Source organism: Mobula hypostoma, chromosome 22 (assembly GCF_963921235.1).
Source record: "Mobula hypostoma chromosome 22, sMobHyp1.1, whole genome shotgun sequence".
Classification (NCBI taxonomy): Eukaryota; Metazoa; Chordata; class Chondrichthyes; order Myliobatiformes; family Myliobatidae; genus Mobula; species Mobula hypostoma.
This window is the reverse complement of record NC_086118.1, coordinates 3,758,010-3,773,194: the sequence shown is the minus strand read 5'-3', so window position 1 is coordinate 3,773,194 and position 15,185 is coordinate 3,758,010. Positions and strand designations below refer to the sequence as shown.

At 44.1% G+C, this 15,185-nt stretch overlaps 1 protein-coding gene across 1 annotated transcript in view; it reads right to left on the bottom strand.

Annotated features, from left to right (window-relative positions):
• LOC134336618 (unconventional myosin-XV-like) overlaps window positions 1-15,185 on the bottom strand; it is a 315,256-nt gene that overhangs the window by 146,599 nt on the left and 153,472 nt on the right. Inside the window, exons 19-20 of the mRNA XM_063030961.1 lie at window positions 11,010-11,158; window positions 3,232-3,277 (exon numbers count right to left, since the gene is read on the bottom strand). Of these exons, the coding sequence (XP_062887031.1) occupies window positions 3,232-3,277; window positions 11,010-11,158 (195 nt within the window). The remainder of the gene's footprint in view (window positions 1-3,231; window positions 3,278-11,009; window positions 11,159-15,185) is intronic.

Sequence of the window (15,185 nt, the reverse complement as noted above, 5' to 3'; positions counted from 1 at the left end):
GCAGAATATTCCATTCCTTTAGTAATGAGGATATGTATATATTGTTTGTATACTGTATTTAAGGGAGACACTTTTGTTTATTTTGTAATATGATTGTAACAACATTGTAGGGTGCATCATATTCTGATTCATGTGCAGTCTTAAGCTGACTTTGTGGATAAGTAAAGATGGGATGCCCTGGTGCCTAATAAACGGGGGTCTGCACTCTCTGGCCAGGAGTTCACACTGAATAAAGTATAGAGCTGTTATTGTGCTTTCTGCTAACTATCTTTTTGTAAATATAGGCAGTTTTCCTTTTGCTATTTTCAATAATTTTTCTAAGTTTGATTTTTGACACATCTAATAAACACTCTTGCACAAAAGTGTTCAATGATTCCAGCTACTTTTGCATTGGTCATAATCCACATATCTTAACACCTTCCTTGATATGGAAGAATCTAATGATTTTATTTCTTCACTTATAGACCAAGCCTACAGACAAACCCTTATAAAGAAATTTAGGTAATTTGCATATCGATTGAGCACTGGAATTTCAAAAGATTGCTTTAAGTGAGCAGCTACTCTATTGGGGGTATTCTATAGGCCCTCTGGTAGCAGCAGAAATACAGAGGAGCAGATTGGGAGGCAGATTTTGGAAAGGTGCAAAAATAACAGGGTTGTTATCATGGGTGACTTCAACTTCCCTAATATTGATTTTCACCTGATTAGTTCCAAGGGTTTAGATGGGGCAGAGTTTGTTAAGTGTGTCCAGGACAGATTCCTGTCACAGTATGTGGACAGGCCGACTACAGGGAATGCCATACTAGATCTAGTACTAGGTAATGAACCGGGTCAGGTCACAGATCTCTCAGTGGGTGAGCATCTGGGGGACAGTGACCACCGCTCCCTGGCCTTTAGCATTATCATGGAAAAGGATAGAATCAGAGAGGACAGGAAAATTTTTAATTGGGGAAGGGCAAATTATCAGGCTACAAGGCTAACTTGTGGGTGTGAATTGGGATGATGTTTTTGCAGGGAAATGTACTATGGACATGTGGTTGATGTTTAGAGATCTCTTGCAGGATGTTAGGGATAAATTTGTCCTGGTGAGGAAGATAAAGAATGGTAGGGTGAAGGAACCATGGGTGACAAGTGAGGTGGAAAATCTAGTCAGGTGGAAGAAGACAGCATACATGAGGTTTAGGAAGCAAGGATCAGATGGGTCTATTGAGGAATATAGGGAGGCAAGAAAGGAGCTTAAGAAGGGGCTGAGAAGAGCAAGAAGGGGGCATGAGAAGGCCTTGGTGAGTAGGGTAAAGGAAAACCCCAAGGCATTCTTCAATTATGTGAAGAAAAAAAGGATGACAGGAGTGAAGGTAGGACCGATTAGAGATAAAGGTGGGAAGATGTGCCTGGAGGCTGTGGACGTGAGCGAGGTCCTCAATGAATATTCTCTTCGGTATTCACCAATGAGAGGGAACTTGATGATGATAAGGACAATATGAGTGAGGTTGATGTTCTGGAGCATGTTGATATTAAGGGAGAGGAGGTGTTGGAGTTGTTAAAATACATTAGGACGGATAAGTCCCCGGGGCCTGACGGAATATTCCCCAGGCTGCTCCATGAGGTGAGGGAAGAGATTGCTGAGCCTCTGGCTAGGACCTTTATGTCCTCGTTGTCTACGGGGATGGTAACGGAGGATTGGAGGGAGGCGAATGTTGTCCCCTTGTTCAGAAAAGGTAGTAGGGATAGTCCGGGTAATTATAGACCAGTGAGCCTTTCATCTGTGTTGGGAAAGCTGTTGGAAAAGATTCTTAGAGATAGGATCTATGGACATTTAGAGAATCATGGTCTGATCAGGGACAGTCAGCATGTGAAGGGCAGAGTGTGTCTAACAAGCCTGATAGAGTTCTTTGAGGAGGTGACCAGGCATATAGATGAGGGTAGTGCAGTGGATGTGATCTATATGGATTTTAGTAAGGCATTTGACAAGGTTCCACACGGTAGGCTTATTCAGAAAGTCAGAAGGCATGGGATCCAGGGAAGTTTGGCCAGGTGGATTCAGAATTGGCTTGCCTGCAGAAAGCAGAGGGTTGTGGTGGAGGGAGTACATTCATATTGGAGGATTGTGACTAGTGGTGTCCCACAAGGATCTGATCTGGGACCTCTACCTATCGTGATTTTTATTAACGACCTGGATGCGGGGGTAGTAGGGTGGGTTGGCAAATTTGCAGACGACACAAAGGTTGGTGGTGTTGTAGATAGTGTAGAGGATCGTCAAAGATTGCAGAGAGACATTGATAGGATGCAGAAGTGGGCTGAGAAGTGGCAAATGGAGTTTAACCCGGAGAAGTGTGAGGTGGTACACTTTGGAAGGACAAACTCCAAGGCAGAGTACAAAGTAAATGGCAGGATACTTGGTAGTGTGGAGGAGCAGAGGGATCTGGGGGTACATGTCCACAGATCCCTGAAAGTTGCCTCATAGGGTAGTTAAGAAAGCTTATGGGGTGTTAGCTTTCATAAGTCCAGGGATAGAGTTTAAGAGTCGTGATCTAATGATGCAGCTCTATAAAACTCTGGTTAGGCCACATTTGGAGTATTGTGTCCAGTTCGCCTCACTATAGGAAGGATGTGGAAGCATTGGAAAGGGTACAGAGGAGATTTACCAGGATGCTGCCTGGTTTAGAGAGTATGCATTATGATCAGAGATTAAGGGAGCTTTACTCTTTGGAGAATAGAAGGATGAGAGGAGACATGATAGAGGTGTACAAGATAATAAGAGGAATAGATAGAGTGGATAGCCAGTGCCTCTTCCCCAGGGCACCACTGCTCAATACAAGAGGACATGGCTTTAAGGTAAGGGGTGGGAAGTTCAAGGGGGATATTAGGGGAAACTTTTTTACTCAGAGAGTGGTTGGTGCGTGGAATGCACTGCCTGAGTCAGTGGTGGAGGCAGATACACTAGTGAAGTTTAAGAGACTACTAGACAGGTATATGGAGGAATTTAAGATGGGGGCTTATATGGGAGGCAGGGTTTGAGGGTCGGCACAACATTGTGGGCCAAAGGGCCTGTACTGTGCTGTACTATTCTATGTTCTATGTTCTAAGTGTGATTGCTTAAAATTGCTTTATTCAAACAACTACTGTATACTATTGATTACAGTGAGAGGAAAATCTAACTGACCGAAATCTAGAATGTAACTAGAAGCAATAATTTTACTTAGCAAGAACAGAGACGAGGAAATGACACACCTTTTTATTGTTTGGTTTTATGCAACGGATGAAAAATGGATTACACCTGGAAAATGAAAGAACATCAAGACTGTTATTCTGTTACTTTATAGAATCTTCACATATGTTACTTTACAGAAATATTTTAAGTTCATTAAATGGAAGAGATAAGAATAACTTCACCACACAGAGGCACGTGAGCATATGGTACTCACTTCCAGAATAAAAAGACTACATTATAACCCAGAATTAGATCAGGCTGACAATACTCACCCCCATGAAGTGCAAAGGTCACATGGATGATTGGGGCTGAATGGCCTCTTTCTCTGCTATATGTTCAATGGAACAAGTGATTACCCAGGCAGTGAAGGTGAAAATTAACACTCTAACCTGGGATGTGTTAAAGGTAACACACAACCTGGCAGAATGAACCCAGAATTAATCAGGAGTAAGATCTCTCTGTCCATGATGCTGCCTCAGCTTGTGATGGATTGGATTTGATGACTTTGTGGGTCCATTGAGCAATGCACATTGAAGGTACCCAACTGTTCACCAAGGTGACCAGAAAGCAGGTGTGAAAAATCGGCCTTTCTTTTCAGTGGGAGGGGAGAAAAGGAGAGAGGCGAGGACAGGCAGGGTGGGGAGGATGGAAGAGGGATAGAGTAGTCTCAAGTGAGGCTGTAAGGAGATATTTTTGGGTCTTGAATTCTGAGTCAATGGATGCTGGGGGAGAGGAGGTAGGGATTGAGGCTGAAGACTTTGACAGTTTTGTCCTGGAGACTGAGGACCAGCTTCGTTCTGCAAGAACTAAGTGCCTTGCTAGGATCCAGCGACACCTACAGACAGCAGACGGTACAGCAAGGGCAATGGGACCAGACAATATCCCAGCTGTTTGCTGAAGACTTGTGGTCCTGAATAAGCTGAACTGCTAGCCAATGCAGTTGCAGTGCAGATACCGGCACAGACCTATCAACATGGAAAATTGCCCAGGAATGTTCTGCTCAGAAAGCAGGATATATCCCGTCCAGGTAATTACCTTGGACTCACTTTACACCGCACGCTGTCGGAGCAGTGTTGCCCGGATAATCAAGGACACGACCCACCCAGCCAACACACTTTTCGTCCCTCTTCCCTCTGGGAGAAGGTTCAGGAGCTTGAAGACTCATACAGCCAGATTTGGGAACAGCTTCTTTCCAACTGTGATAAGACTGCTGAACGGATCCTGACCCGGATCTGGGCCGTACCCTCCCAAATATCCGGACCTGCATCTCGGTTTTTTTACACTACCTTACTTTCCATTTTTCTATTTTCTATTTATGATTTATAATTTAAATTTTTAATATTTACTATCGATTTGTAATCCAGGGAGCGAGAAGCACAGAATCAAATATCGCTGTGATGATTGTACGTTCTAGTATCAATTGTTTGGTGACAATAAAGTATAAAGTCTAATTACCACCCAGTGTCCTGTCAGTCAGCAGTGCGGTCAAGTGGCACTTGCTCACCAGTCACCTGGCGGCTGGTACCCAGTCTGTGCTTCATCACCACTGCTCAGCTTCAGACCCCAAAGGGACCTGACCCAAACACAAACTGAGGGGCTCCGTACCAGAGGACTAACTTCGACATTAGTGCAGCACCCTGATGGAAATCTAGCCTGAGGAGTCCGCATAAAGGAAGGTGCTTTTGATTGATGGAGGTCAATCATCCCAGCACCAGTACTTCACTGCAGGAGTTCCTTTGTGCCATGCCAGACCCAACCATCTCCAGCTGCATTATCAATCCCTTCCATTGTAAGGTCAGAAGTGGATGTTCAGTGATAGTTGCCAAAGGCTCATTATTATTATTTGTGACACTTCATTACAGTCATCAACCACATGCAGCAAGACCCAGGCAACATTCAGTATTATTGAGGATATCCTGGAGGGATCATGGACTGAGGTTAAGTGGATAGAATTTACCAATAAGAGAGTGGTGCTCACTTTCCAGGGGTCATTCTTCAGGCCATCCTGTAGCCAGCAGGAATTCGAGGAGCAGGTATCGAAACAAATTGCAGTAAGATGCAAGAAGAAGAGGGAAATTTTAACTTTCCCAGTATTGCCTGTAATTGCTTGTGTGTGGGGGGTTTAGATGTGTAATTGTTAAGCATGTACAAAAGAGTTTTTTGAGACAATATATACATATACAGTAGGTAGTCCCAACAGATAGAGGGTTGTACTCAGCCTTACCGTAGGTAATGGAACTGTTCATACGGCGAAGTGTTGGTGGGGAACAGTGACCATAATTCTACAAGTTTCAAGATCGTTATAGAAAGGGAATAGGTTGGTTCTCAAGTTAACGTCCAAGAGTTGCTTTACAAGAGGATCTGGTGAGGGGAGACTGGTGGTTGGGAGTAAAACAACATTTTGATAAAGGGTTCAGGGCCAGTATGATCTGGTAAGTGTGAAAGACAAAGATAGCAAGGTTACAGAGTTTGGATGAGGGGCTATTGAGGGGTTGATCAGGTAAAAAATGAAAAAAACATGACAGGTGTAGCACCTAGGATCAAGGGAGTCTCTTAATGAATGTAGAGTGTATAAGAGAAAGCTTAAGAACAAAATTAGATGGGCAAAAAGAGGCCATGAAATATTGTTAGCAGATAAGATTGAGGAGAATCCCAAGATATTCTACATCAGGAAAAGGGAGACGAGAAGGTCACTTTAGGGACCAAAGGAGTAATTATGTGTGAAGCCAGGGATGTGGGCAAGTCTTAAATGAATACTTCTGTATTCACCAAGGAGATGGATTGGAAAGGGGTAAGTTCATAGGCTGGAGCTGGTTAGTTTAAACCATATAACACATAAAGGTTGATAAAATGTCTAGCCAGTGCAGAGTACACCTGTGCTTATTTCTCTTAATAATAAGTATACCACTTTAGATACTACTGAGGGGGACAACCTACCGGGGGGGAGCGGGAGCCACAGTGACTGGGTCTCTGGCACTGAGTCTGGTGTTGTGACTCAGAAGAGCAGAGGGGTGAAGAGGACTGCAGCTTTGATAGATGATTCCTTAGGCACAGAGACGAGGTTCTGTGAGCACGATAGAGACACGTGGATGGTACATTGTCTCCCTGTGCCAGGGTCAGATTGGGTCCATGGCATTCTCAAGGGTGAGGGTGAGCAGCGGAGTCTAGATACCAATGACATAGGTAGACAAGGTGAGGGGATCCTGAAGAGAGATCTTAGGGAGCTGGGTAGAAAGCTGTGAAACAGGGTAGTAATCTCTGGATTGCTGCCTGTGCCACGTGGCAGTGAGGATAAGAATAGGATGATTTAGCAGGTGAATGCATGACTGAGGAATTCGTGTAGTGGGCAGGGGTTCAGATTTATGGATTACTGGGATCTTTCCTGGGGAAGGAATCACCTGTACAAAAGGAACAGGTTACACCTGAACCAGAAGGGGTTCAAGATCCTTGTGGTCAGGTTGGCTAAAGTTGTTCGGGAGGATTTAAACTAACTTGGCGGGAGTTGGGAATTGGAGTGGTAGTGTTGAAGATGAGGTACAAACAAGAGGCAATGCGTAGTGAGCAGAGCCTATTGACAAGGCAAAGCTGTAGTCAACAGGATGAGTTGCAACATAAAAGAAGGACACAATCATAAGGGTGAATAGAGGACTGAAGGTGGTATATTTGAATACATGCAGTATACGGAACAAGGTAGATGAACTTGTAGCACAGTTGCAGATTGGCATGTATAACATTGTAGGCTTTATTGACTCATGGCTGTAAGAAGATTATAGTTGGGAGCTTAATGTCCAAGGATATACATTGTATCGTAAGGACAGGCAGGTAGGCAGAGGGGGTGGTGTTGCTCAGTTGGTAAAAAATGAAATCAAACATTAGAAAGAGGTGACATAGGGTCAGAAGGTGTTGAATCATTGTGGAACTGCAAGGGTAAAAAGACCCTGATGGAAGTTGTATACAGACCCCCAAACAGTAGTAAGGATGTCATCTATAAATTACAACGGGAGATAGAAAATACATGGCAAAAGGGCAATGTTACATAGTCATAGTCATACTTTATTGATCCCGGGGGAAATTGGTTACAATAGTCAAGGGGGATTTCAATATGCAGCTAGAATGGGAAAATCAGGTTGGTGCTGGATTTCAAGAGGGGGAATTTCTAGAGTACTTATGAGGTGGCTTTTTAGTGCAACTCGTGGTTGAGCCCACTTGGAGGTAAGCTATTCTGAATTGGGTGCTGTGAAATGAACAGAAATTGATTAGAAAGCTTAAGGTAAGAGAACCCTTAGGGAAAGTGATCATAATATAATCAAATTCACCCTGAAATTTGAGAAGAAGAGGCTGAAGTCAGATGTGTTAGTATTACAGTGGAGTAAAGGGAATTGCAGAAGCATGAGAGAGGAATTGACTGGAAAAGAACACTGGCAGGGATGACAGCAGAGCAGCAATGGCTGGAATTTCTGGAAGCAACTTAGAACGCACAGGATCCCAGGGAGGAAGAAGTTTTCTAATGGAAAGATGACACAACCGTAGCCAAAAGGAGAAGTCAAAGCCAACATAAAAGCCAAAGAGAGGGCATATAATAGAGCAAAAATTAGTGGTAGGTTAGAGGATTGGGAAGCTTTTAAAAACCGACAGAAGGCAATGAAAAAAGTCATTAAGAAGGTAAAGATGGAATACGAAAGTAAGCTAGCCAATAATATTAAAGAGGATACCAAAGGTATCTTCAGATACAAAAGTGTAACAGAGAGGTGAGATTGGATAGTGGACCAATGACGGAAGAACTGAATAAGCATTTTACATCAGTCTTCACTGTGGAGGACATTAGCAATATGGTGAGAGTTCCAGGTGTCAGGGGTCATGAAGTGTGTGAAGTTACCATTACTAGGGGAGAAGGTTCTTGGGAAAATGAAAGGTCTGGAGGTGGATGTCATTTGGACCAGATGGTGTACACCCCAGGTTTCTGAAAGAAATGGTTGAGGAGTTTGTGGGGGATTAGTAATGATCTTTCAAGAATCACTAGATTCTGGAATGGTTCCAGAAGGCTGGAAAATTGCAAATGTCACACCACTCTTCAAGAAGGGAGAGAGGCAGAAGAAAGGAAACTAAAGGCCAGTTAGACTGACCTTAGTGGTTAGGAAGTTATTGAAGTCAATTATTAAGGATGAGGTCTCAGGGTACTTGGAGGTACAGATATTGTGGCTGATTGGCTGATTCGCAGAAGGCAAAGAGTGGGAATAAAGGGAGCCTTTTCTGGTTGGCTGATGGTGACTACTGGTGTTCCACAAAGGTCTGTGTTGGGACCGATTCGTTTTATGTTGTATGTCAATGACTTGGATGATGGAATTGATGGCTTTGTTGTAAAGTTTGCAGATGATATGAAGATACGTATGGGGATAGGCAGTTTTGAGGATGTAGGGAGGCTATAGAAGAACTTAGACAGATTAGGAGAATGGGCATAGAAGTGGCAGATGGAATACAGTGTCAGGAAGTGTATGGTCATGCACTTTGGTAAAATAAATGAAAGGGTTGACTGTTTTCTTAATGGAGAGAAAATACAAAAAACTGAGGTGCAAAGGGACTTAGAAGTCCTTATGCAGGATCCCCTAAGAGTTAATTTTCAGGCCGAGTCTGTGGTGTGGAAGGTAAATGCAATGTTAGTATTCAAGAGGACTAGTATATAAAAGCTAGTACGTAATGTTGAGACTTCATAAAATACTGGTGACATCTTACTTGGAGTATTGTCAGCAGTTTTGGGCCCCTTATCTTCGAAAGGATGTGCTGAAACTGGAGAGGGTTCAAAGGAGCTTCATGAAAATGATTCCATGATTGAATGGCTTGTCATATAGGGTGCTTGATGGCTCTGGGCCTGTAGTCATTGGAATTCAGAAGAATGAAAGGTGACCTCATTGAAACTTATCGAATGGTGAAAGGCCATGATAGAGTGGATGTGGAGAGGATGTTTTGTATGGTGGGAGGGGGTCTAAGACCAGAGGACAGAGTCTCAGAACAGAGGGGCATCCTTTTAGAATGGAGATGAAGAGGAACTTCTTTCACCAGAGAATGGTGAATCTGTGGAATTCTTTGCCACAGGCAACTTTTGAGGCCGTGTCTTTATGTACGTATATTTAAGACAGAGTTTGATGGGTTCTTGATTTGTCAAGGCATGAAAGGATATGGGGAGAAGGTAGGAGATTGGTGCTGAGAGGAAAATTGGATCAACCATGATGAAATGGCAGAGCAGAGTCAAATAGCCTAATTCTGCTCCTGTATCTTATGGTCTTACAAAATACCACAGGGTCCATGAGGTGTATCGGCAGGTAGACAGGGTGGTAAAGAAGGAATATGCTTTGGTTGAGGTATATATTATACGAGCTGGGATATCAAAGATGGGAGGCTCCATCCACCATCCCCAGCATTCACTGTCTCCATAACTAGCACACCACGACTGCAGCGTTTATCTACAAAACGCAGTTACCTGCCGAACCTGCTCCAAAACCCACAACCTCTGTTAGAAGGTACTGGAACAACCACCACCTGCAGGCTCCCCCTCCAGTCTACACACCATCCTGACTAGGAATTGGCATCCCTTCACTGACATTGTGTGTGAATTCAGGAGCACTCTCACCAGGAGGCCTAATCTGTGTGCAGAAGACAACTCGCCATCACGTTCTCATGAGCATTGGTAATAAGTACAGGACTTGGAAGTGACACCAAGGTTCTACAAAGTGGAAAAAAAGGATTGAAACGAGAGTGGATTGTGGTTGGTCAATAGATTTGCTTAACATTTGAAATGTTACAATAACGATCTCAGTTCCTCTGGGGGTGCCTGCAGCTCAGTATGTGGGGGTGTGGTGGCAGTGTAGAACTCCAGCTTCCTGGGTATTGTTGATGATGGCGTGGCAGGGCAGAGAACTGAATGTGACCACAGATCACACTGGAGTTCATGAGCACAACTGGAAACCTCTCTGAAAATTTAACTGGAATGTTAAATTGGAAAGTTGGGATAAGAGGCATCAATTGGTGTCAGGAACAATACATCAATCGGGACGCACAACAAGCTCCTAATATAGCGAAGGTGCCAGCATGGACAGGATGGACAGCATGGACCTAGTTTCAGCGTAATGTGCACACCGAGTGACGAGGCTGTCCTCTCCGTGCAATGGAACCCACCACCCCCTACTGGAGGCACCACCTGCTGCTTGATGGCCACAACACAATAATGTCACATAGAAAAGAACAGAAAATCTGCAGATGCTGGAAATCCAAGCAACACACACAAAGTGCTAGAGGAACTCAGAAGGCCAGGCAGCACCTACAGAAAAGAGTACAGTCAACATTTTGGGCCAAGACTGGAGAAAAAAAGAAGAGATGTAGAGTTAAAAGATGAGGGGAGGGGAGGGAGAAACACCAGGTGATAGGTGAAACCAGGAAGGTGGGGGGGTGAAGTAAAGAGCTGGGAAGTTGATTGGTGAAAGAGATGCAGGACTGGAGAAGGGGAGTCTGATAGGAGAGGACAGAAGGCCATGGGGGAAAGAAAATAGGGAGAGGAACACCAGAGGATGGCGATAGGCAAGCAAGGAGATAAGGTGAGAGAGGGAATGGGGCATAGTGAGGCCACACTCAGGTTGGAGGAACAACATCTTCTATTTCGTCTGGGTAGCCTCCAACCTGATGGCATGAACATCGATTTCTCGAACATCTGGTAATGTCTGCACCCCCCCCCCCCCATCCCCTCACCATTCCCCAGCAAGGCTCCCAATGAAAACAGATACCTGCTATAATGTCAACAGTTACCTACCTCCTCAGTTTTGTGATCAGTTCCAACAGGCTGTTCTGAAATTTGGCAGCCACAGTTGGTGCCTGGTTTCGGTGACCTCGACCCCTGCACCTAATTCTCTTCTGCAGATGAACACTCTCCTGCGCCATCTTGAACAAGTCAGAGACCATCTGGAGTAAGAGGTTGAGGCAGGTCAGAATCCATCACTGTCAGTAGTTGTCCCACTGATGCAGGACACTGTGAAAAGTTGACCTTAAAGGCTGAAGATATAACTTGGTGGATAAAATGGGCAACAATATGGCAAACAATGCTTTTCAGAGTACAAGCAAAATATTTTCCATTAAATGGAGAAACTAAACAAGGGAATACAGTAATTGAGGCTAATGAAAGGTGTAGACATTACGAACAACAGAGAATATTTACGTCAGGATAGGAATATCCTGAGTGGTAATATTGAGGCTTCAGTAAAGAGAGGCTTTATCCAGAGAAGGAAAAGAATAGAAAGGCTCAAGTTTTTTTTCCTTCCCTTCTTTAGATCTGCTCAGCTAGGATAGTAGAAAGGCCAGGCAAGGTAGTGGAATGCTCCTCTTGCAGGATGTGGGAAGGCAGGGAGACCTTCAGTGTCCCTGATGACTACAACTGCCAGAAGTGCATCCAGTTGCAGCTCCTAACAATCCACATTCAGGAGCTGGAGCTGGAACCCGATGAACTTCGGATCATTCAGAAGGCTGAGGGGGTGCAGGACACAGGAGGCTGACTGACAGTCAGGAAGGGGAAAGGGGTTAAGGAGCCAGTGCAGAGTACAACTGTGGCCATCCCCCTCAACAATAGGTATATCACTTTAGATACTGTCAGGGGATTGACTTAAAATAGGGAAGTCATAGTGGTCAGGTCTCTGTCACTGTCTAGCCTGTGCCTCAGAAGGGAAGCGGGGAGAAGAGGCACACAGTGGTGATAGGGGATTCATTAGTTAGGGGAATGGACAGGAGACTCTGTGGGCGAGAACAAGATTCCCAGATGGTATGTTGCCTACAAGGTACCAGGGTCTGGGATCTCTCAAAATGGGTCCTCAGCATTCTTAAGCCAGAAGCTGTGATCCACGTAGGTACCAATGATGTAGGTAGGACGAGTGATGAGGCTCTGCATAGGAATTTCAGGGAGTTAAAGGACATTACCTCCAGGGTTGTGATTTCAGGATTGCTACCCATGGAACGAGGAAGATTATAGAGTTTAATACGTGACTAAGGAGTTGGTGTAGGAGGGAGGGCATAAGATTTTTGGATCATTGGGCTCTCTTCCAGCGAAGATGGGACCTGTACGGAAGGAACGGTTTGCACCTGAACTGGAGGAGGACTAATATTCTAGCTGGAATTGTTTTTAATGCTGCACGGTAGGGTTTAAACTAGATTTGCAGGGGGATGGAAACCAAAGTGTCAGAACAGTTAGTGGAGAATTTGTGGAGGCAGATGTTGGTAAGTCCTCAGACAAAGTCAGGAGTCAAAAGGTTGAGCATGGTGTGACTGGTGTCCTGAACTGTGTATATTTCCATGCAAGAAGTATCGTAGGAAAGGCGGGTGATAGTGCTGAAGACGAGGTAGCTGGTCTACAAACAGAGGCAATGTTTAATGAGGGGAGGCTGTTGATAGGGCAGAATTACAGTCAACAGGATGAGTTGCAATGTAAGATGCAAACAAACTCAAAAAAAAGGCGAATACAGCACTGAAGGTGATATATTTGAATGCACACAGTATATGGAACAAGGTAGATGAACCTGCAGATTGACAGGTATGATGTACTGGGCATCACTGAATCATGGCTGAAAGATTATAGCTGGGAGCTTAATGTCCAAGGATACACATTGTATCAAAAGGACAGGCAGGTAGGCAGAGGGGGTGGCGTTGCTCAGTTGGTAAAAAAAAGAAATCAAATCATTCGAAAGAGGTGACATAGGGTCAGAAGATGTTGAATCATTGTGGAACTGCAAGGGTAAAAAGACCCTGATGGGAGTTGTATACAGACCCCCAGACAGTAGTAAAGATGTTTTCTACAAGTTACAATGGGAGATAGACAATGCATGCTCAAAGGGCAATGTTGCTATAGTCATGGGGGATTTCAATATGCAGGTAGATTGGGAAAATCAGGTTGGTGCTGGAGGACTTTCTAGAGTGCCTGTGAGATGGCTTTTCAGAGCAGCTCGTAGTTGAGCCCACTAGGGGATCAACTATTCTCGATTGGGTGTTGTGCACTGAAACAGAATCGATTAGAAAAGAACACTGGAGATAAGCAGTTATTTCACAAAGCATTAACCACCTGCGTGACACTCCTTCATGCATTACCATGCTTTTGCCTTTAAATACTGAAAAGAGACATGAGGTGGCAACAGAGTAACTTTTTCCCAATACTTCCGTGCAAAAATTGAGAACAATACCAAGTTCACTATTCCAACCCTGAAGTGATTTCAGTGTTTAAATCATTGTCGCGCTTGGTTCAATGATAATAATGCCCATTAGCTTAAGATCAATGAAGACACCAGCCTTGACTGAATACTGCCAGGTCTCCACTGACAACACTGATGAGATCTCAGGTCAATATCAATCATCTCCAGCTCCCCAGCCCTCTGTGACACAAACCTTATTGTTGCTCTGTATAAACAGTTCCATCACTTCTGGCCTGAGCTGGTCACGGTTCTTATCCAAGAATTTATGGACCTGTGTGAAGGAAATTGATTTGCTTAATTCTGCGTATTATGACTTAATCTTTGTCCCAAGCAGTTCAAATCCAACGAGGAGAACGTAGCGTGCTGAATCAGTGATCAAATGCAGCTCGCTGCAGAAGCTGTGCCTCACGGACAGGGGTCCCTGGGCTTTGCTCAGAAGGATGGAGTTTGGGGAGTCCAACAAGTCCAGCAGCACTGATCGGCAACAGCTGGTAAAGGAATGTAAAGCTGAGAGGAGCCTGGCAGCTTCACAGTTGGGTATGGGCATTTTCCATATTTACTTAGAGCAATGGAAGGACAGAATTCACCCCTTTGCCCATTTACTTCCATTACCAACTCTCACTTGTCCATCAGTGCCTCCCTCCTGAATTCTCCAGCCACACGCCTACAACAAAGGCAACCTACCACAACCAGTTAACCCACCAGCACAGAGTTGTAAAATAGAAACCGGCTCTTCAGCATATCCAGTTTGTCCAAACTACTAATCAGCCAATTCCCATCAACCTTACCTGGACTATAGCCCTCCACATCCGTGTACCTGTCTGAATTTAACTTAAATGTTGTAATTGAACTTACATCCACCACTCCGGTAGCAGCTTGTTCCACCCTCTCATGACCTTCTGAGTAAAGAAGTTCACCCTCATATTCCTCTTAAGCATTTCATTTTTTATCCTTAACCTGTGACTTCTAGTTCTAGTCTCACCCAACCTGAGTGGAAAAAGTCTGCTTCCATTTACCCTTATAATGTTGTATGTCTATCAAATCTCCTCTCACTCTTCTAAGTTCTCGGGAATAAAGTCCTAACATGTTCAACCTTTCTATAACTCAGATCCTCAAGTCCTGGCAACATCCTTGTAAATGTTCTCTCCATTCTTTCAATCTCATTATAACCATATACAACCATGTAACAATTACAGCATGGAAACAGGCTATCTCAGCCCTTCTAGTCCATGCCAAACTCTTACTCTCACCTAGTCCCACCGACCTGCACTCAGCCCATAACCCTCCATTCCTTTCCTGTCCATATATCTATCCAATTTAACTTTAAACAACAACATCGAACCTGCCTTAACCACTTCTGCTGGAAGCTCGTTCCACACAGCTACCACTCTCTGAGTAAAGAAGTTCCCCCTCATGTTATCCCTAAACTTTTGTCCTTTAAATCTCAACTCATGTCCTCTTGTTTGAATCTCCCCTACTCTCAATGGAAAAAGCCTATCCACGCCAACTCTATCTATCCCCCTCATAGTTTTAAATACCTCTATCAAGTCCCCCCTCAACCTTTTATGCTTCAAAGAATAAAGAACTAATCTGTTCAACCTTTCTCTGTAACTTAGGAGATGAAACCTAGGCAACATTTTAGTAAACCTCCTCTGTACTCTCTCAATTTTATTGACATCTTTCCTATAATTCAGTGACCAGAACTGTACACAATACTCCAAATTTGGCCTCACCAATGCCTTGTACAATCTCAACATTAC